This window comes from Lactuca virosa, chromosome 3 (genome assembly GCF_052849685.1).
Source record: "Lactuca virosa cultivar CGN04683 chromosome 3, Lactuca_virosa_CGN04683_v6, whole genome shotgun sequence".
In the NCBI taxonomy this organism is placed as follows: domain Eukaryota; kingdom Viridiplantae; phylum Streptophyta; class Magnoliopsida; order Asterales; family Asteraceae; genus Lactuca; species Lactuca virosa.
In genome coordinates, this window is record NC_136428.1 from 101,508,001 (window position 1) to 101,529,210 (window position 21,210).

General features: G+C 34.0%; 3 protein-coding genes across 3 annotated transcripts; 1 reads left to right on the top strand and 2 right to left on the bottom strand.

Annotated features, from left to right (window-relative positions):
- Positions 1-1,448: 1,448 nt before the first annotated feature.
- On the bottom strand, positions 1,449-4,913 carry LOC145166300 (Potassium transporter family protein). The gene is made up of 5 exons (XM_079085240.1): positions 4,316-4,913; positions 4,009-4,237; positions 3,646-3,894; positions 2,827-3,561; positions 1,449-2,745 (listed from the first exon to the last, which is right to left on the bottom strand). The coding sequence occupies exons 1-5, from the start codon at positions 4,583-4,585 to the stop codon at positions 1,724-1,726; spliced, it is 2,505 nt and encodes an 834-aa protein (XP_078941366.1). The 5' UTR covers positions 4,586-4,913; the 3' UTR covers positions 1,449-1,723.
- Positions 4,914-9,763: 4,850 nt separating this feature from the next.
- On the top strand, positions 9,764-11,795 carry LOC145166301 (WAT1-related protein At5g40230-like). Its single transcript, XM_079085241.1, has 7 exons — positions 9,764-10,042; positions 10,128-10,193; positions 10,438-10,551; positions 10,697-10,925; positions 11,014-11,172; positions 11,251-11,402; positions 11,494-11,795. Exons 1-7 carry the CDS (start codon positions 9,879-9,881, stop codon positions 11,648-11,650), a joined length of 1,041 nt encoding a protein of 346 aa, XP_078941367.1. The 5' UTR covers positions 9,764-9,878; the 3' UTR covers positions 11,651-11,795.
- A 264-nt stretch (positions 11,796-12,059) lies between these two features.
- On the bottom strand, positions 12,060-12,874 carry LOC145166302 (MLP-like protein 423). Its single transcript, XM_079085242.1, has 2 exons — positions 12,590-12,874; positions 12,060-12,457 (listed from the first exon to the last, which is right to left on the bottom strand). Exons 1-2 carry the CDS (start codon positions 12,774-12,776, stop codon positions 12,186-12,188), a joined length of 459 nt encoding a protein of 152 aa, XP_078941368.1. The 5' UTR covers positions 12,777-12,874; the 3' UTR covers positions 12,060-12,185.
- Positions 12,875-21,210: the final 8,336 nt, after the last annotated feature.

A 21,210-nucleotide genomic window follows, 5' to 3' on the forward strand; every position in this document is an offset into this window, starting at 1 on the left:
AAACGAGTGTCGAATCAAATAAAATCGAATATAATGGGATATTCTAATGCAAAATGGTGGGATTTTAAGAGAGGGTGGAGTTCTCTTTCGTATATGACGCTACTAGTTATGAGACTCATGTAATACATGGTTAATTTTAAAAAAATATATATAAAGGTCAAAATATTTGAGAACTTTGAATTTATAAGAAAAATAATGAATTATTATAATAAAAATATTTTTTATCTTTTAAATTTAAATAAACAAAATAAACTAATAAACTTTAATTTTGAGAATTTTGAAATTGAAAGATAAGTTCATTAATGAAATTGATATCCATTTATTACTACATTTATTGCAATTATTATATCAAAATATTATGTACAATTTAATAAAATAGAAAAACTCATAAAATGACATGTGAAAAAAAATTAATTCAAAATAACCACAAAATGACATTTGGCAAATTGAATGAGATTGTAACAAGTGGCAAAAAAAACCTTCATTTATTAGAGAGGATATAAGACTTGAATTTAGTTTTCTTTTATTTTCCTTTTAACTGTTAAACATATAAACTATTTATTTCTTTTTTATTAATCACAATATTAAATAGCATTTTATTTAAAAAGCGTTATTCTAAGGATGTCCATAATACATTAAACTTCAAAGAGTTTCACATCATCTTTTTATAATCTATACTACTCTATGAACTTTTTTTTTCCTAAGATGCATTGAACTATACAAAGTTCAATAAAATATTACAAAACGTAATTTATAGTATATATTGAAGAATTAAAAACTTTTTTTTTTCCATTGAAGAGTTTAATGGTCAATGAACTTCAAATCTATTGAATGTCAAGATGACATATCGCAATGATAGAGTTTCATCAATTGAATGACACTTAAATTTGTCACCCTATTCAACTCATCATTATGGATGCTCTACGTACTATCTAAATAAATAAAAATTAATATAATTATTGTTCAATAGGTATAAATTGTCAATATTATTAATATAATTTAAGAATTACTAATATGACAAGCTAACAAATAGGGGTGAGCATATTAACCGAAACACTGAACCAAAACCAGATAAACCGATATAACCAAACCATTATTAAAAGATGTTGTATGGTTTCTAATTTTGATTAACCGAATACATATGGTTCAGTTATGGTTTTCATCTAACACCGAACCATTATAAACCGAACCGAACGAATAATATTGATAAATGTTTTTTAATATAATATAATATTAAATATATGTATGTAATTATATTAGGAATTAAAATTTTAAAGGGTAATAATTTGAAATTAGATACGATAAGTAATCTTCTATCAATACGATTATATATACACAATCATTTACTTTTTATAGCAATGTACTTTATGTTTTTCAATTTTTATAGAAAAATATTTTTATTTTTATATTATGGTTAACCGATATTAACCATTAACGGATTAAAACCATTAACCTAAACCAATATAAACATTATCCAATGACTATCGAAATACATTAATCAATTGTAATGGTTATGGTTCAGTTTTGACCAACCAAACCATCTCATATACTCTCCTAATAACATAATAACAAGGTAGTTAATAGCTTCATTCTATTGCCCACACGTTTTCATCTACAACAAAACAAACAAATTTTCTTCATACTTCTGAACAAGTGAGAGATCGTTGACTTGCTCATTTGAGATCCTTGACCCTACACATACCATACATAAATATATGATATATCATACCATATACGTCATCCCAACCTGTATGATATTCATATGCGGAACCTTCATTGTCGCAGCTCCACCCCTACAATTATTCCTCAAAAACGAATAAAAGTAATTAATCACAAGTTTCTTCAGAAAAAACGAATCCTTTCTCGCTCTAACATCACCATGTCCAAGCAAATAAGTAAACCCAGATTCCGTAGCTTCTCTAAGAGCCGAAAGCTCATATTCCAAGCTCGGATCATCATCAACGTCACCCATCACACTCGGTGGCAACACCAAATCACCCTCTCCCTCTACTTCCATCATCAATGGCACACCCAATTCCCCAGAATAGCTTCTTGGGCTTCTCGGGCCCACACCCACCGACACACTTTCAAATTCAGCATCATTTACCTCACTCTCCAACGCTAGTTCTTGAGCTTCTTTCCTCATAAACTTCTCCAAACTCTCAACCAAAAGTTGCTCAAACGCATGATGATCTTCCTTACGTACATCTTTATACCCATATCTCGCTACACATTGAAACATATGGTAATCTTTCGGGCAGATCCTTCTGAAAAGAAACCGTTCATCTTGATTGACTACTGGCACCGGAACGTACTTTATACACACAAAAACGAGTGTGGAGTGGATTGCGGGCAGCTCTAACAGGAACCGCCCGAGAACCCCGGGCACCCCGTGGACCAGCTCGTTGTAGACTAGTCCAATTCCGGGCACACGAACAGTTCCGAGAGTTGACCCGAGGTCGTTCATGAATTCCATTGAAATTTTGCCTCGGACTTCACTTTGGTATTTTAAGACACTTCCGTAGTTCCAAATGTACATGACACAAAGAAAGAAGGAGGCGAAAGCAAGAGGAAGCCAACCACCTTCGGTGATTTTGGAAAGGACTGCTGACATGTATAGGAGCTCGATTGATCCGAAGATGAGAGGGAAACATAGGGCTAAGTATACGTTTGTTTGCCATATTAGAAGCATCACTAGGGTTACTAATGTCGTGCTAACCATCATTACCCCGACTTCCGCTATCCCTGCACAAATTATAGATCTTTTTAAACCTCTGAATGTGAAAGGTTAAAATGGTCATTTACTAATAGTTTATGAAACCGAACCGTATGCATTGGCTATGTCGGTCGTGCTTTGAAATGTGGCTACAACGAGAACACACATAATCATCAAGAACCAATTGATTACAGGAATGTAGATTTGACCCATGAATTTTCTCGATGTATGAACAATTTTCAACCTTGGGAAGCATCCAAGAGCCATGGATTGCTTAATGCAGGAGAATGAAGCCGATATCATAGCTTGACTAGCAATCACAGCCGCAATGGTGGCAACCACAAAAACCGGCCAAAAAAGTCCATCGGGAATGGAATCGTAAAATATTCTAGCGGCGGAATCAGGGTGTTTCATAAGATACGCAGCTTGACCCATGTAAGCTAACAGAAGACATGGAAACACCACAAACGAGAAAGCAATCTGAATTGATGGAACAGTGAAATGCCCTAAATCGGCAAACATGGCTTCCGCTCCTGTAATGCATAGAACACAACCACCTAGAGACGACCAGGCCTTGACGGAATTCTTTTTGAAGAACAGGTAAATGTAAACAGGATTAATCGCCTTCACGACTGATACATCGTATTTGATTAGGTTGTATAATCCAATCGATCCGAGACTAAAGAACCACAAACCGAGCATTGGAGCAAACGTCAACCCTACTTTACTAGTCCCAAATCTCTGAATCCCAAACAATCCCACAAGAATCACAATTGAGACGATGACCAAAGCGTTTGTGCCAAATCCTTCAATTTTACCTTCGAGACCACTCACAGCCGACATGACTACAAACAGGTAAAGATTATGTTTCGATTATGGGTTTCTAAGTGGCGAAATGGAGAAGATGATTACTAATTTACTATTGTTACCTGAGATAGCAGGGGTTAGAATGCCATCGCCGATGATCATAGAAGTTCCCATTAGAACGAGTAACAAGAGAAGGGTTTTGTAAAACGAATTGTGTTCTAATTTCTCTTTGATTTTCAAAGCCCTTTCGAGTTCTGGGGTTGGCAATTTGAGCCTGAAACTTGATATACGTTCATCTGCAACTTGACGATTTGGTAGAAGATTGATCTTTGCATATCTGCAGATCAGTGAATACAGTGCAAATGTTCCCCCTGCAAGTAAAAAACAAAACTTTACGTCAATTTGTTAGGAGTTAAATGAAGTAATCGTGTCGTTCTTTGAAAAATCAAAGTCAACCAATGAGTTGGGTGTTTCATAATTCATACCTTCACCATTGTCGTTTGCTTTAAGCACTATGAAAACATACTTTGCTAATGGAACAAGAGCAATCGTGTATATAACAAGTGATAAAGCTCCCAAAACATCAATGTCTGACTCGACTTTGACCTTGCTGAAAACATCTGTGAACACATACAAAGGACTCGTCCCCATATCACCATACACGACTCCAAGCGTCTGAAAAGCCAATCCAAGAGTCTGCCATATCGATACCTCCTGGTGTTTTCATACGATCAAAGTTTCTAATTAGCGATTAAAGTTCGTAACAGAGTTTGTAATTACGTTTGAGCTAACCTTGTCATGGTGGCCATGGGAGCCAGAGATAGCCATGGCTTCAACATCAAAAGAGTCAACTCTTTTGGCCTTCTTCACCAACCTTCTTCGAATAGATCCATGTCCTTCACTTCGATTTTCATCATCGTTAACCAATGACCATGGTGGTGACTCTGAATCAACTTCACTACCATCCACCCACCGTGAATTTGAATCACCACCACCGCTCCTCCTTCTTAGTAACCTAGCACTAATGCTACTACTAACCTCTTCGATCCCATCGTCATCCATCTCTAATTTCTTTCAAACAATCGAAAACCCACAAGAACCCTAGTTTAAAAATCTTGAAAGCAATCAATTTTGGGTGTCTTGAAATCAAGTTAAACAACTTCGGAATCTTGAAGGAATATATTCTGATGATTTCTTATCGTTTTCATATAATATTGAATTATTGCTAGTTCACTAGGTGAAGAAGATAGAATGACGTGTGTGTTTGATAGGGAGATAGAAATTAGAATGGGAAATTTGTTGTGACATGTATTGGGGTGGGGGCGAGGATAACATGGTTGGTTCAGGACAATGATTCGAGTTTGTAGTCCTTGAACGAAGAACTTGTAATTTTAAATACTTGATCAACATCCAGTAGCGACGGCTTTGTATTGGTTGGTGACTTGGTGTGTGGCTCTAAGATGATTGGTCCATTTTGTAAGCATCCCTAGTCCTGCGTGTTAATAACTATAAAATGGAAATGTATTTTTTTAATGATTTTATAGATTAATAAATTGTTATTATTGCATGTATTTAGTTATTTTTTATATATTTTATCATTAAATTTATCTTAATTGTTTAAAATATATTATTATGAATGGGTATTGTTGATTTTTTTTATACACGATTTACTGTTATTATTTTTATATGCAGTTTACCATTAAACATGCAATAAAATCGAACATCTAATCAATTCTAATCGACAATCAAACCTAAAAATTGGCTCAAACATTCAATCAATTGAAATCATATTCCAACAATATAATTGCATCACTCAATGAAGGTGCACGAAAGTCAAGAAGAAAAGGGAAATGAATGGATGTTAATGGTAATAGAGGGGGTGAGGGCATTTTCAAGTTTCTAACATAAAAGAAAATGAGTAAATTAAAGGCTTTGTAGTGTTTTTTAATGAACTTATAAATGAGTATAATGTTGTTTCTTGAATAGGTAAACCCATTAGATTTGTAATAACTTATTGAATTGGTATTTATTGAACAACAAATATGAGTTTAATGATAAATTGTATATGAAAAAATGACTAAACGTGTTAAAATGATAGTTTATTACCTTATATAGTGGGTTTCCTTGTTTTCCTAATTCTAAAAAACTAATCACATATTTTGTGAATAAATATTTGCAAACTCATGAGAACACTTTTTCTTACACGTAGCATCGCTGATAAACAGGGTCGTCGGTAGGCGTGTGTGGGGTGATTATGGACTGATCAATGATTTTTCTTTATATACAAAGAAATATTTATGACTCATTTTTACTTTTCCCACAAAATCTCAATATCAACGGACCAACCCTATTGATAAACATTTTATATATCATGCGTATTTCGGGGCTGCAAGTTTTAGCATTTTAAGTAGAAATAATTTGAAAAGTTAAATAAAATGAAATTAAGTTTAAATTAAGCCAATAAATGTAAGAAATATTGAAAGTTCAAGATAAATTAGAAGGTTAACTCACGTTAAAATGAAAATTCACAATCGTTACAGAACCATTTGCACTAAAATGGAATGGGTGGCTTACTATAAAAGTGAGTTGCTTCATTTAGAGCTTATGTTAAATTGCATCCATGTAACCTCGCTATTAGCTTAAAGAAGTTTGAATGTTCGATCTTGTTTATGCTTGTTTCACAAGGCTAGGGTGGAGCACAGGATGTCGATCAACTGCTTAGATGGGCTGGAGTGGGTTTCGAGCCTAAACAATGACTTTCAAATCTAAACTCGATATTAGATTTGTCGTTTGTTTTCCTCAAATCAGCCCAAGAAGGTGTAACTTATTAACACAATTATTGGTATGGTTTTTTTTGGTACATACGGAAAGCTAGGAAGAAGATTATCTTTAGATATGTTGGAAAATTTAATAAAAAATATGTTTTTATTAAACCTTGGACACATTTAAAAATAAATATATATTATATATTTTATTAATCCTTAGTGGATTATATTTTTCTCTGTGAGAGCTTGGAAACGATATATGTTGTGTCCAAAACGGAAAATATGTGAATGAGATATCGATGCTCAAAAATAAGTATTTGAAAATAAAGTTAGTAAATAAAGTGGTTGTGGAATGTGTCTCACATAAAAGTAAAAAATAAGTTATTAATGGGTTTATACTTTATAAGCATAGATGTGTATAGTTGTGAGTTATAAGTTTTAAAAATAAAAATGAAAGTACCAACTAATATCTTCCGTTGTATGTAAATAATTTTCATTGAACAATAAATATATTACTCAATAAACTAAATATATATGTTTCAATCTGCAAGTTTTATCCATATATTTTATTTTTTTCAATCGAATCATCCCTACTGTATCTTTTATGTTACATTGTCGTCCTCTGTCAAAATGTAATTTTACCCTTAATAATATTTTTGCTTTTTCTATTTCTTTTATTGGGACTCATCATCCCTCATTCATGTTAAAAGATTGAGCTCCTTTGGTAACCACCACTCGTCACCTCTGGCAAGACAGAAACCATTACCCATAACCTATAGTGCGTCCCCGTTGCCAACAATATCCAATGAAATTGAAAATGGAGCTCAAATCCAAAATCTAATGAAACTCAAATCCATTTTCAAATCTATAAAATTTGATAAAACATAAATCACAGACTACCCAAAAATCCGATGAAAGAAAATGGATACTCAAACCCACAAAAGTGGATGAAAACACAAATCAAAACACTAGATTAAAAAAATATGATGAAAAAGCGTTGCATGTTTGTGAATCGACAAACAACTAAAAAAAGCATTGTTGGTTTGAAGATCTCGACGATAACCAACCATTTGAAGGGGGTGTTTGAGATTGTTTTTCAAAACAACTTATTGATTTATTGGTTTTTTGAAAAGATAGTAAGTTTTAAAAAAAAATGCAAACTCAAAAACATTTTTCAAAATAGTTTTTCATAAGCTTTAAAAATGAGATTTCAAAAAGCATGTAAAACTTGATATTTTGAAACTCATTTTACCTATATGAACCACAATAACTTCAAAAAAGATATTTTAAGTCATTTTTGCCGTCACAAAAACTAATCTAAATATTTAAAAACTCATTTTGCCACCACAAAAACACAAAAGTTAATTGATTTTTTTAAACTCATTTTCCACCAAATGAATAATCATTTTTGTCCAAAAATAATTTTAAAGTTTAAAAATCAATCTTAGACCGGAGGGAGTAGGGTGCGGTTTGGCCACAGCCCTTGCCACGGTGGCAGGGAAACACCGCCCCCTATGTTGTTTTGGGTGCGGTAGAACCGCACAAAGCTAGGTTTGGCTGCACCTTCTTCTTCTTCTTCTTCTTCTCTCTCTCTCATATTTTTTTCCTATTTATTTTTCTTTAGAAATCCAAATTTTTTATATTAAAACAAAACCCTTTAAGTCTATTTCCAATAAATATGGATATTTAATTTTATTTTTCTCCATTTAACTCTTCTCTTTCTCCTTTATATCTTGCTTTCTATTTTTTTTATTTCTTTTTCTTTTCATTTAATATATAGATATCGGGATAATATGAATTTGACTGATATTAATTATAATACATATACATAAAATGATTATTTTCATATTTATATTCTTACAATTAAGAAAATAACATCCCCGTTTAGTTAAATCGAATTGCCAAACATAAGTTATTAGTAATAGTTGAGATTATATATATATATATATATATATATATATATATATATATATATATATATATATATATATATATTAAAATTGTCAATAATAATGAATCTTTTTAATATATATAAAGTATGTAGTATGGTTTTATGTTAATATGGTAATATGAATAATGTTTTTATTTTTTTGAAATAATGATATGTTATGTTTTTTTTATTAAAAGTGAAGTTTTTATTTAAGTTAAATTGTTAAAAAAGAAATATGACTATCATTTATTGTGTGTGGTAATAAACCATATTTTTGTGGTAAAAACTAACTAGACATCTTTCAAAACCTTGATAAAACCTTTAACCAATTTCAATATGATTTTCAGTTTTTATTTAGAAAAGTCACATGAGCATAACCGTTTTTCCGGAACCAAATACATTTCCTATTTTAATAGGTAAAATATAGGGATAATGACTTGATAGGGTAAAATACTTTTTGAAATGTACACATTTAGTCCTTATTCTTTTTTTTTTGTAAAATAAACCCTTATACTTTATTTTTTGTAACAATGCAATCCTTGTGACCGACTATACCCGGTATACTGGTCATATACGAATTTTCTTTTAGGGAAAATGACTTGATAGGGTAAGATACTTTTTGAATTGTACACATTTAGTCCTTATTCTTTTTTTTGTAAAATAAACCCTTATACTTTATTAATATGTACACATTAGGTCCTTTTCACCGGACTCTACAGGTTTTGCTGATGTGGAAGCACAAGTGGCACTAAATAACAATTAATTAGCTTAGTCACCGGAGGTGGGTGATCCTCCTGCAACAAGAAAAGGGCGGCGACCCTTCTCTTTCTCGTCTCTCTTCCTTCCGGTGGAACAGCAACAGCCAAACACCCTTTACCTGTTGTGTTTCTCCGATCTGTCTCTCTTTGCCTCCATCTTTGAGATATGTTGCCAGAAAAAGAAGAAAGAATCGACGAGGGGGCTACCAGAGCAGCTCCTCGCCGCCAACTACCGTCTCTACTTCCTCCTGCCTCCCCCTTCGACCTTGTTGTTTTTGCCATCATTCCTCCTTGCTACCAATGATGTGTAGGAACACATAAAGGAGTCGCCGGAGATCGGAGTTCTCCCTCTTTTTCATGATGAATAAAAGTTGAAAAAATCTCGTTGTGGATATGTGGATGCCACCTGGATATTTCATTTCAACAAAATAAAAGAAAGGGAAAATGACTTGATAGGATAAGATACTTTTTGAAATGTACACATTTAGTCCTTATTCTTTTTTTTTGTAAAATAAACTATTCCACGTCAGCAAAACCTGTAGAATCCGGTGAAAATGACCTAATGTGTACATATTAATAAAGTATAAGGGTTTATTTAAAAAAAAAAGAATAAAGACTAAATGTGTACATTTCAAAAAATATCTTACCCTATCAAGTCATTATCCCTAAAATATAAATTTAGAGACTTAAAATGCACAAAAAAATAAATAGGAAACCTGTAAGTTTGTGGGACTACCGGAACATCAAACAACAACCAACCCCACCAGACACCCTTGTGACAATTTTGCCCCTTACGGCTGCTATAGCCTATAGGTGAAGGGGAAGGCGCCGTTTCCATTGATCGACAGAAAGCCAGCAAAGATACACTTTTGACTGCCGCCGGTACCGGTGGCGTGAGAGAGATGAAGGAATACGTGGGCATGGTGGGAGCACAGATCGCCCAAGTGCTACTGATTATAGTAAGCAAGTACGCCATAGCAGATGGCATGTCCAACTACTCCTTCATTTTCTACTCCAATGCCCTCGCTTCACTCATCCTTCTTCCCCTTTCTCTCATCTTCCACAGGTAAATTAGGTCAATCTCCTCAAAATTTTCACTTGATAGGACTACGTTGATTCGCAATTTAATAAGTTTCTATGGTTGGTTGCAGATCGGCCAATCGTCCTCCACTTACCTTCATCGTCGTCTGTGGATTTTTCACTATTGGCCTACTAGGGTATGTAACCTGTAGTTTAACCTGAAATTTGTGGTGTTCTTGTGTATTCAATGACTACATTTTCGAATTCAAAAACATTTCTGTTGATTCGTGGGAGGAAGTGTTTAGTAACACCGACATCGTGTTTCTGGAACCAGAATGAACATTATAACTAGATTTTTCTCATCGTTTGACCTGATGTTGCTCGAATTCCAGTCTGATCTGATCTACCAAAACGGAAACACTGACTGGTTAGTTTTTGAAGTTTCTTCGCACAGGTATTTGGCTATTCTGGTATCTCGTTATCCTCTGCTACTCTTGCAACAACCTTACTCAACCTCATCCCAGGTTTTACATTCATACTCGCCATCTTATTCAGGTAAAAATCTCTTTATGCTTCTGCTATCTAATTCTCCCCCCCATTTATCTTCTTTGTATGTTATACTTAATGACACCATCATTGTCTTTACGTTTATTGTACCTTGAAACATCAAATCTCATTCGATTCAGATTGGTGGTTTCAGGATGGAAGCAGTTGACTTAAGCTTAACCACACAGGCAAAGTTCATCGGCACTGTAGTGTCAATTGCAGGAGCTATCATCATGACTCTTTACAAAGGCCCCACAATTCTATCATCTCTCTTAAAATCAGAAATCTCTCAGAATCTTCTTGTGCAACCATCAAATTGGGTACTCGGAGGCATCTTTCTAGCAATTGACTGCGTCTTTGGTTCAATGTATATTATTGCACAGGTATTATGAATTATGATACACTTTTGCATAATAACATATTAACATATTAACATATTCTTTCTAATTACTTGTTTTATAATGTTTCCAGGCATTTATCCTTAAGAAATACCCTGCAGAGATGATTGTAATGTTCTCATACTGCTTTGTCTGCACCATTTTAGCAGCTCTAGCTTCTTTCATTGTGGAAGCTGACCTGGGTTCTTTTAGTTTAAAGCCTAAAATAAGGCTTATGTATATCCTCTACTCAGTAAGTTTTAGTTTTTTTTTTTTGGCTCAATCTATTAACTTCTTTCAAACACAACTTACATTGAAACGAAATAAACAGGGGATTTTTGGGTCTGCTTTTCAAGTCACAGTTCAATCATGGTGCATAAAAAGAAGAGGTCCAGTTTTTGTTGCTATGTTTCATCCAATAGGAATTGTGATCGCAACTTTCATTGGTGTCATTTTCTTAGGTGATGGTGTCTATCTTGGAAGGTGAACATGTTTTCTTTTTATGTTTATGTGTATAAATTGTGATTGTACACATTAGTAATCCGAAACCCTAATTTTTTTATTTTATTTGCAGTTTGTTGGGATCAGTTATTGTTGTTATTGGGTTTTATTCTGTGATGTGGGGAAAAGCTAAAGAAAAAAGTGTGGTGGTTAACAATGGAGGGAGCTTAAAGTTGCAGAATGAAGAGTCACCTCTCTTGCAAGATGTTGTTGAGGAGCAAATCACTTAAAACAAACCTTTTTTAAAGCTTCTTCTCTAGGAAAAAAAAGGTATATTCTTTATGTAAAGCCATATATAGAACATTGTATTTTCTTTTATTTGTGTATTATAGCATTCTAATTTTTTTTCAAGAGGTTTAACCACTCAACTGTCAATATTTGTTGCATATTGTATTTTTATTTTGTTCCATTGTTATAAAATTTTGTCTTTTTTGTTGACATATGTCACATCTAATGAAATTATTTTAATAAACATGCGACATCATATGTCCACATGTGAAAAACAAAAATAAAAAATCAAACGAAATTGGAATCTGAGTAGTTAAACCTCTTAAAAAAAGTTTGAGGTATCTAGTTGGAACCATCAACATTCAACTACCCCATTGCTATTGATATCAATATTCCAATATCAACTTTAAGTAAAGAAAAGGAAGTACACTGATTAATATTATTCATAAGTAGATAACAACTTATGTAAGTACAAAAGGTGAAGTCACACATTTCATTATTTATAGCAAACACAAGTTGATAAAAAACAAACATACTTTATGCTTTAAGGAGATAAGCATCAATCTCCTGAAAATTCTTAGCAGCAAAGTCTCGGATCATACTTGGATCCGGAACCTCATCACTTGCTTTCTCATATTCACACATCCACTTCACAATGCTTCCTTCTGCCTCCGGAATCACCTCAAGAGTAGCCTTGAAAGTCTTGTAGTATTTCATCATATCCCCATCAATCACACTATACGCCACTTTCTTCTTCGCTTCATCAAGTTCTTCAATCTTCTCTTTGGCCGATTTCACAATTGGCGATCCTGATTACGTAAAAGGGTATTTTAGTAATCTTATATAATTAAATTTGTTAGACAATCGTCAGCCGGTTGTTAGATGTTTCTAACCAGATCTAACAACCGGCTGTCAGCTAGCTGTCTACAAGACTGTTATACCTTCGGCAAAATGAACCAATCGGATGGATCCAACGCTACGTCCATCGCCTTCAAGAACTTCAACTTCTTTGTAGAGATCAGAGCAGACTTTAGGGAAAATTGTAGCGGAGTCCAAGATGGTGTTCCAGAACTTATCAGCTTCGGATTTCACCTTCACTTCAACATCAAGCTTTCCTGTGGTTGCCATTGATGAGAAGTTGTCAAAAGTCAAAATTTAGAAGTCAAACGAAATTGAAAAACCAGAATGTGAAGGTATGGAGAATACCTATGATGATTGATATGGACTTGGTTATATATAGGGAGAATGGGGTTAAATGCAAGGTGTAAAGTTAGACAGGGGGTAGTTGGTAATTGCATTAAGTGTGAGGGTCATTTATGGGGCATTTTATTTAGTTGTTTCTTGTTTATATCGTATAGTGGTTGGTAGTGGTTATGGGGTTAAATGTGAGGTTTAAAGTGATGGGGGGAGTAGTTGACAATTGCATCAAGTATAGGGGTTATTTATGAGAGAATTCTTAAATCGTGCGGTTGATGACTTTTATGACTCTGCTGTATGTCGGCACCGTGTAACATTTAATAATATATATCTTTCGGTATAATCCTTTATTAAATTAACCCTTTATGAGATTTAGAAAAAAAATGTATAAAAATTAATCCAACAAATACTCTATATATGTTATTTGGTAATGTATAAATTGGATTAAAATGTTTCTAGCAACTAGAAAGGGTATAAATGCATTTCTTTAGCATCATCCAAGATAAAAAAAAATCTAGTTTCTAAAGTAAACACTGCATAACATTTTTTTTTATAAATTATCTTAAAAAACGTAATGTTTTTTTTCTAATAATCATCGAAAAAATTATAGGTTTTTATTATTCTTACAATATTTTCTTTTTGTACTCTCTGAAGTTTTAGATATGTGATGAAAGATTAAACATATTTATTAAGTTATGTGATAAGTAACATTTCATTTATATTTGTATACACTACGTAGAAATAGAATGGTCAATTACAGACGCTTGATATTTTATAAACCATCAGGTTCTAGGTTTGGTTGCACGTTACAACAAAGTGTTGTCAACTTTTTAGGGCAATGTCGACCAGGACAAGAGATATAAAGCTTGCTAAAGGAGGGATACGTAGGAAAAATTTGTATGGACCCAATGAATTGGCTAAAAGTTACTGATAATGATAATATCACTTGAAAGTTGTAATAATTCATTTTCAAATTAGTCTTTTGTCTTTTGTCATTTTCTTAATGGTTTGGGTGTGGGTCGATGAGCCGTCTCTAGTTTGTTTACTACTTATTTCTTCAATCGTAGGCAAATTATGTAACTTTTGGTTGGAAATTTGCGTTTTTACCTGTTTTACGACATTTAAGATGAGTTTTTATCACTTTTGGAACATAAATGTCATGTCTTGTCAAACTCAAAACAAAAATATATATGAACGTGTAATTAATTACGAGGCTGAAAATGTTAGGTATTGGAAATGAAATTGTTGAGGGAATAGTGTCACACTTGCTACAGTCCACGTAGGCGTCACGTAGGATTTGAGATTTGTCACACCGCTTCAAAAGTTTGTCATTTAGAGGGTGAGAGTTGTAACGCTTGCCATGCTATTTTAAAAAAAAATAATTTATATAAAAAATAATCAATTTAAACAAATTATTTTAATATAAACGTAAATTTCATTAACTTGAAAGGAAATCAAACACCCTTAAAAAAACATAACATACTTGAAAGTAAAATAACACACAAGACAACTAAAAATTAAAACACACAAACCATTAGAAATTAAAAGACAACATACTTAAAGTTAAAAGACACACAAGACACTAGTTCATTCGCAATGTTACGCCATTTGTCGAACCGTCTCATAATTTGCCAAAACTCAACAAGCCGGAAATTTTTGTTAGTTTCTTCACGGAAAGCCTCAAGATCATTCACAAACAAACTATTTTCATTTTCACCATGCACTGCTTCACGCCTCACCCTATGAAACACATTGTTAAACTGCACTGAAACTGTGTTTGCATTTTTCCATTTGGAGAAGAGTTAATCTTTACTTCGAGGTTGACCGGCTTTGCAGTTGTATCTTTCGGCGACTCTCCTCCAGAAAGTAGGCGTATCGACGTTAATGTTGATTGACTCTTCTGTTACATCGACCCAAGAACGAGCTGATATGATTTTTTCATCCGTTAACCAAAGACGAGTCATTTTTTAGAGATGAAATTTGAAGAAGATGGAAAATACAAAGGTTAGAAGAGTTGAATTAAGAAGGTTTGAATGTGGTGAAAAATGAAGAAGGATGGTGGTTTTATAGTAGTTGATTGAAGGTTTAAAATTTGAATTTTTGAAAAAAAAAGGCTTATATTTTGAAAATGTGGTATTTTTTTTTCTTTTGAAAATATAGTGTTTTGAAAATGTAAAATTAGATTAAATGGTAAAAAGAGGAAAAATGAAATGTCTCATTTTTCAACATGAAATTTTCATTTTTAATAAGGTAAAAATCATTATTTCCACAAAACCCAAGTCAAACAAAATAGGAGTATCAACACAACCATCCCAAAATATCAAAGTATCAAAACATGCGGAATCACATAAACTGCAGATGAATGTGTACAATCAAGCATTCGCCCTCCCGCGATCATCTGAAGTACCTGAAACACAGTAAATCAACAATTGTAAACACGAAGCTTACTGAGTTCCCCCAAAATACCACATAGTCACATACAACATATATAACAACATGTAACTGTATTGGGTCCGTAACAACCCCGAGTCCATACTGACCCTAAGCCTAAATCAGCTCCATCGGCTCAGTATCAACCCCGAGTCCATATTGACTCCGAGTCCAGATCGGCTCCATGCATACAACATACAAACACATTGACAAGAGTCACAAAGACAACATGCACAATCGACACCTAGTGTCCTATAGTATAATGAGAAGACTCACATGGTGAAGACTGGTACTACAAAACACTAAACAACAATAAAGAAATACCCACTCAGTTTACACCCTAAAAAGTTAACGGTCAAAGTCAACTTTGACAGGTCTCCACGCCGTGGCCACCCAAGGCCACGTCGTGGGCACTAAGAGACAAAACAGTCGGCACTCTCCCCAGTTGTCACGTCGTGGGCACCTAAACACCACGTCGTGGGAACTGGGTTCCAACAACTTAACATGTTTAACTCTTAATCTGTTAAGTCATTCCTTCAAACTTTCCAGAACCCTTTCTAAGGTCTAATACTTCACAAATATCGGTGCTTTTCATTCTTGCATGTCTAATGCAAGTCTAACACTAAAGTTTATGTCAAAATGAAGAAATACCACCAAAGGTCACATGCATGAAGTCCAAAATAGAAAAAAAAAAAAAAAAACTTCAGATCTGGAACATATGTCCACTAGGGGACCTCAACAATCCATAAAGTTACATGGATTTCAAGCATTCTACCCAACTCAACATAGAGAAATATTACCAAAAACCTAGATCTAACATGCTCTTAACATAAAGGTTGAGTCTTGGATACTTACAATGATTTAGAAAGTAAACAAGAAGATGATCATGAGACTTGCAAGCTAGATCAATGCTTCCTCTATGAGTCATTTTCCTTCAAAACACCAAAAATGATCACAAGAGCTCGAGATCTTCCACAATGGGGCTAGGGTTTGGATGGGGTGATTTCTCAGAGGGTCGAGGCTACCAAATGAGGCAACCCTAGGAGTTAGTGCCCTTAAATATGGCACTAACCCTGCAAATTAGGGTTTTAGCCTGAAACAACCCCCATGTCGTGGTCAACATAACGCCACATCGTGGGAGACTTAATGAATGTGTTCGATTTGGGTCTCGCCACGTCGTGGTGGTGCATACACCACATCATGGCCTTCCAATCCAAATAAAAAGAATTAAATAAATATATACCTTGAAGACTCGGATGCTACAAAAAACAAAATATAACACTCTCTCTCATCGGCGACCATATTTACCGAGTATACCCACCGAACTCGGCATGCCGAGTTGGTGGCACGGTGTTCACCGAAGCCAGCTCTGACAAGTCGAGTCTTGCCACACTCCACTCCGCACAACCTTATCGGTTTCATATGTCCTATTTAAAAATAAGAGAAATTAAATATCTTCCTACTTATTCTTCTACTCACGTAAAAATGAATTAAAACTATTTTTAAGATATAATTTGTGTATTTGAAATTAAGCTACACGCATCATTGTCATTGTTAAAAACATTTTCCGGTTACAAATTATGTATGTAAAACCAAGTTAATCGCAATAATGGCAACCATAACGGTTTTGGTATATAAATTTACTCACAAATCACATAAGAAATAATTAACTGAAGATTTGTTATTTCGCTTTTCCATTCACTTTTTTCATAATGATAACGTATAATCTCAAGTTTTTACACCGATGAATGTGTTTACCCTAAAATAAGCTTTTATACCAATGTAAAGTTCAGGTCTAGCAACTTGTAATGGTTTTGAAGAACCGCTTCGCCTGTTGTATCATGAGCGACAAACGACCAAATTGTGTGAGTGAAACTTGTTTTGTGGAAAACATGTGCCTCAGTCAACATGTTATCAAAATATGAATCGGATCGGGTTGTATCGTTCGATTATATTTGTTATGTTTTCGAGTTGCATCATTCCCTTCATTTTCTACATTATCTGACAAAATTTTTATAACAATCGCAAAACATATTTTTCTATTTTGAATGATAACAATGTTTCTGTCTAGAAATAACGAGCCTTTAAAACCCAAAAAAGTGACCCAATAAACATCTAAAATTTGGATAATTCAATATTAAGAATTGTTTTACCGAGAACTAACGGGCCTTAAAAGATGTGTAATATATATTAAGAATTGTGTTACTAGAACTAATTGATTTTTTTTTTTCAAAAAGTCATTATGGATTAAGTTATAAAAACTAAATGTAGGAAGATATTTAATTTCTTAAAATGAAAAGGCGGAACATCAAATATAAACTATAAATGGAAGGGCTAAAATTATAATATTTCAATCAGCGTTTCAATGTAGTTAAGAAAAAAAAAATTAATTATTAATAACTTAATAAAATAATCATAAAATAAACAATCATTCGCATCATAAAATCAATTTAAATAACGTCCTTAGGCTATCATTTACTCTTAGGTGTGCGGATAAAATCCCCCGAATTATAAGCACAACAATGCAATGATTACTTTTATTCACAAATTCTTATTTAATGATTACTTTTATTCACAAATTCTTATTTTAAGGCCGGAGGGAGTGGCCCTCGCTAGGACTTGCCTCCAGCTAGGGGTGTTCAAAATATCCGTATCCGAAATTCCGATCCGAAATTCCGAAATTCCGAATCCGAATTATCCGATAATTCGGATATCCGATTTTCGGAATCGGAATTGGATAGTGCTTTTCAGATTTTTCGGATAATTCGGATATCCGATATCCGAAAATTTTGATTTTATTTTATACGTTATTTGTTATTTTAGTCACATATGTCTTATGATATGAATGTTAGTAACTAAAACATGTTGATAATACCCTTAATTAAATACCTATATTACTTCATATGTCTTTCTAATTTAAAAATATGTATTTTTAATTTAAAAACTTCATATGTTTTTCAAATTTTAACAAAATTTCAAATTTTCGGATATCCGATTTGGTATCCGCTTTCGTATCCGAAATTTCGGATATCCGAAATTTCGGATACGTAATCGGATACCAAAAATAACCTATCCGAAATTTCGGATATCCGAATTTTCGGATATCCGGTTATGAACACCCCTACCTCCAGCATGTTAAGCTCGCCAAATCCATTCCCTTCAAATTGTTAAGGAGGTCGCTAAAAATATATCGTCAAGCCTACAACAAGAGGAAAGAGATAATTAGGAAAAGACAAATGAGTGTGATTGGCTTCCTTTTTTCTTTTTCTTTTTTTCTTTTAAAAAAAAATTAAAATAACATAAATATTTAATGTTACCACTCCCTACCTTTTACAACTTGATTGCTATCACTTTCTCTATCCTATTTGGTTTTAAAAAATCTTATGTGGCAACATGCTAAGCTGTTACCACTCCTTTATCCTAAGAATTATATAAGAAGGCGACACATATGAAGTACAAAGGAATTATAAACACAAGAATGCAATGATTACTTTTATTCACAAATTCTTATTTTAAGAATTATATATATATATATATATATATATATATATATATATATATATATATATATATATATATAGGGAAGGGTTATTTGGAAAACAAAAAAACCCTAAAAATCATAAAAAAAATACCTAAAGATCACAAAACTTTTTTTTTACTTTTTTTATGAAAAAATCGCAAGTTTCTAAAGAAATTCGCTGAAAAAAATTTTGAAAATATTTTTTTTATTAAAAAAAAAAAACTTGATTTTTTTTTCCAGCGAATTTTAAATAAAAGCTGCGATTTTTTATAAAAAAAAATTCAAAAAAAAGTTTTGTGATGTCTAAATATTTTTTTATGCATTTTTTTTATTTTTAGGGTTTTTTGTTTTCCATAGAACCTAAACCTATATATATATATATATATATATATATATATATATATATATTGTAACCCCCCGTTCATGGTACGCATTCAATCTATTAAAGTATTCATTTTGTAAGAGCTACTCGACGAGTTGGTAGCCCTAACTCGTTGAGTAGATGCTAGATTGGATGCGGGGTTTAAGTGGTCTACTCGACGAGTCCAAGCTTTGACTTGACGAGTAGGTCCATCAAGAGGAAACCCTAACCTTTAGGGTTTGCACCCTATTTAAACATCATATCTAGCCTCCACCCCAGCCTCTATCACCTCCAAACCCTAATCCACCTTGAGTGATTTTGAGCTATTTCTTGCCATTTTGAGTGTTATTTGTGCCTTTTGAAGCTTGTGGAAGAAGAAGAAGATAGAAGGCTCAAAGGGGAAGAAGTAGATCCAGGAACTACACTCCATTTACTACATATTCTGGTAATCAAGTCCCTAACTTGATCTTTCTTCTCTTAGATCTATTTGTTTTCATTTTATGAAGGATTTGATTCAAGAACCTTAGTCCTTGGGATTGGGACGTCCCAAGTGATTTACGTCTCAGATCTGGGGTCTAGCAAGGGTTCTATGGCATAAAGGTGCAAACTTTATAACCATGGAGGCCCCATGCAATCTTATATGAAAGCACATGGACTTTTTTAGCCCTAAAAGACCATGCATGGGAGGAAAGCTTGGGACTTTACATGTCCCACAGATGATAAGAGCCTAGATCTAGTACATTGTGCCTTGGTTTAGGGTATTATGGCTTGTGGACCAAGATTTATGTCTTAAAGAAGTTAGGGTTTTGGTTAAACCCATTAGGAAGGACTAAGGACGGGTAAAGTTGGAAACTTTACCCTTAAGAGTGTGGAACATAGATCTGAATGGTAGGAGCTTAATCCATTGAGATGGCTCAATCAGACATGGGAACTCGACGAGTTGAAGCGGGCTGTCCCGATTATTATGACAGAAAGAACTCGACGAGTCTGTTAAGGGACTCGACGAGTTGACTTAGTTGACCACGAGTTTAAGCATTTCATGGACTCGCCGAGTTGGGAGATAACTCGACGAGTTGGGTTAAGTGGGAGTTGACCTTTACTTTGACTTTGACTTTAACCAGGGGTAAAATTGTCATTTTACCCTAAGAGAGGATTAGCAAATTTTGATTAAGTGTTATTATGGAATTGATAGCCGGAGAGTCGCCGGAGCAGCAGACATGGATTTCTCACTCGAGTTTTCAGTAGTCAGTCTTGCGAGGTGAGTTTCCTTCAGTAGAACGGGTCTACGGCACCAAGGCCAGCCTGTATATATGATATGTTAGTAGCTGAGTGTGGACGGGGCCCGAAACTCGTAGCAGCCTAGAGTGGGCGGGGCCCGATTCTTATAGTATTATTTGAGTATAGATATGTGATTGTTTGGTAGATATACTTGTTGTCTGTGTGATACGTGTATGCATGTTAGTAGCGGAGTGTGGACGGGGCCCGAATCTCCTAGACAGCGGAGTGTGGGCGAGGCCCGAATCTCCTAGACCGCAGAGTGTAGGCGGGGCTCGAATCTCCTAGTCAGCGGAGTGTGGGCGGGGCCCGAATCTCCTAGACATCAGAGTGTGGGAGGGCCCCGAATCTCCTAGACAGCGGAGTGTGGGCGGGGCCCGAATCTCCATGAGAGTGGGCGGGGCCCGTATCTCCTAGTTGTATGATATTTGTATGGTATGTGGTAGTTTGGGGAACTCACTAAGCTTCGTGCTTACAGTTTTCAGTTTTGGTTTCAGGTACTTCCACTACTAGCAAGGGGAAGGGATCGGGATGATCGCATGGCACACACCACAACTTATTTTCATATGATTTTGATACAGTATTTTGACACGATGTTTTGAGATACGCAATTTATGGTTTTATTTATGATGATGGATGAATTATGGTTTTATTATAAATGATTTTAAAAAGAAATTTTTGGTCTGTATTTTTGGGATGTTTCATATATATATATATATATATATATATATATATATATATATATATATATATATATATATATATATATATATATATAT

Excerpts from the sequence above, each read along its gene's own strand:
- LOC145166300 (XM_079085240.1), bottom strand. The coding sequence starts at position 4,585 with ATGGATGACGATGGGATCGAAGAGGTTAGTAGTAGCATTAGTGCTAGG. Across the intron at positions 3,895-4,008 it reads AGCAAACGACAATGGTGAAG|GGGGAACATTTGCACTGTAT; the intron begins GTATGAATTATG and ends TTTTACTTGCAG. Across the intron at positions 3,562-3,645 it reads TCTAACCCCTGCTATCTCAG|TCATGTCGGCTGTGAGTGGT; the intron begins GTAACAATAGTA and ends ACCTGTTTGTAG.
- LOC145166302 (XM_079085242.1), bottom strand. The coding sequence starts at position 12,776 with ATGGCAACCACAGGAAAGCTTGATGTTGAAGTGAAGGTGAAATCCGAA. Across the intron at positions 12,458-12,589 it reads ATTGGTTCATTTTGCCGAAG|GATCGCCAATTGTGAAATCG; the intron begins GTATAACAGTCT and ends TTACGTAATCAG.
- LOC145166301 (XM_079085241.1), top strand. The coding sequence starts at position 9,879 with ATGAAGGAATACGTGGGCATGGTGGGAGCACAGATCGCCCAAGTGCTA. Across the intron at positions 10,043-10,127 it reads CTTTCTCTCATCTTCCACAG|ATCGGCCAATCGTCCTCCAC; the intron begins GTAAATTAGGTC and ends GGTTGGTTGCAG. Across the intron at positions 11,173-11,250 it reads TTATGTATATCCTCTACTCA|GGGATTTTTGGGTCTGCTTT; the intron begins GTAAGTTTTAGT and ends CGAAATAAACAG.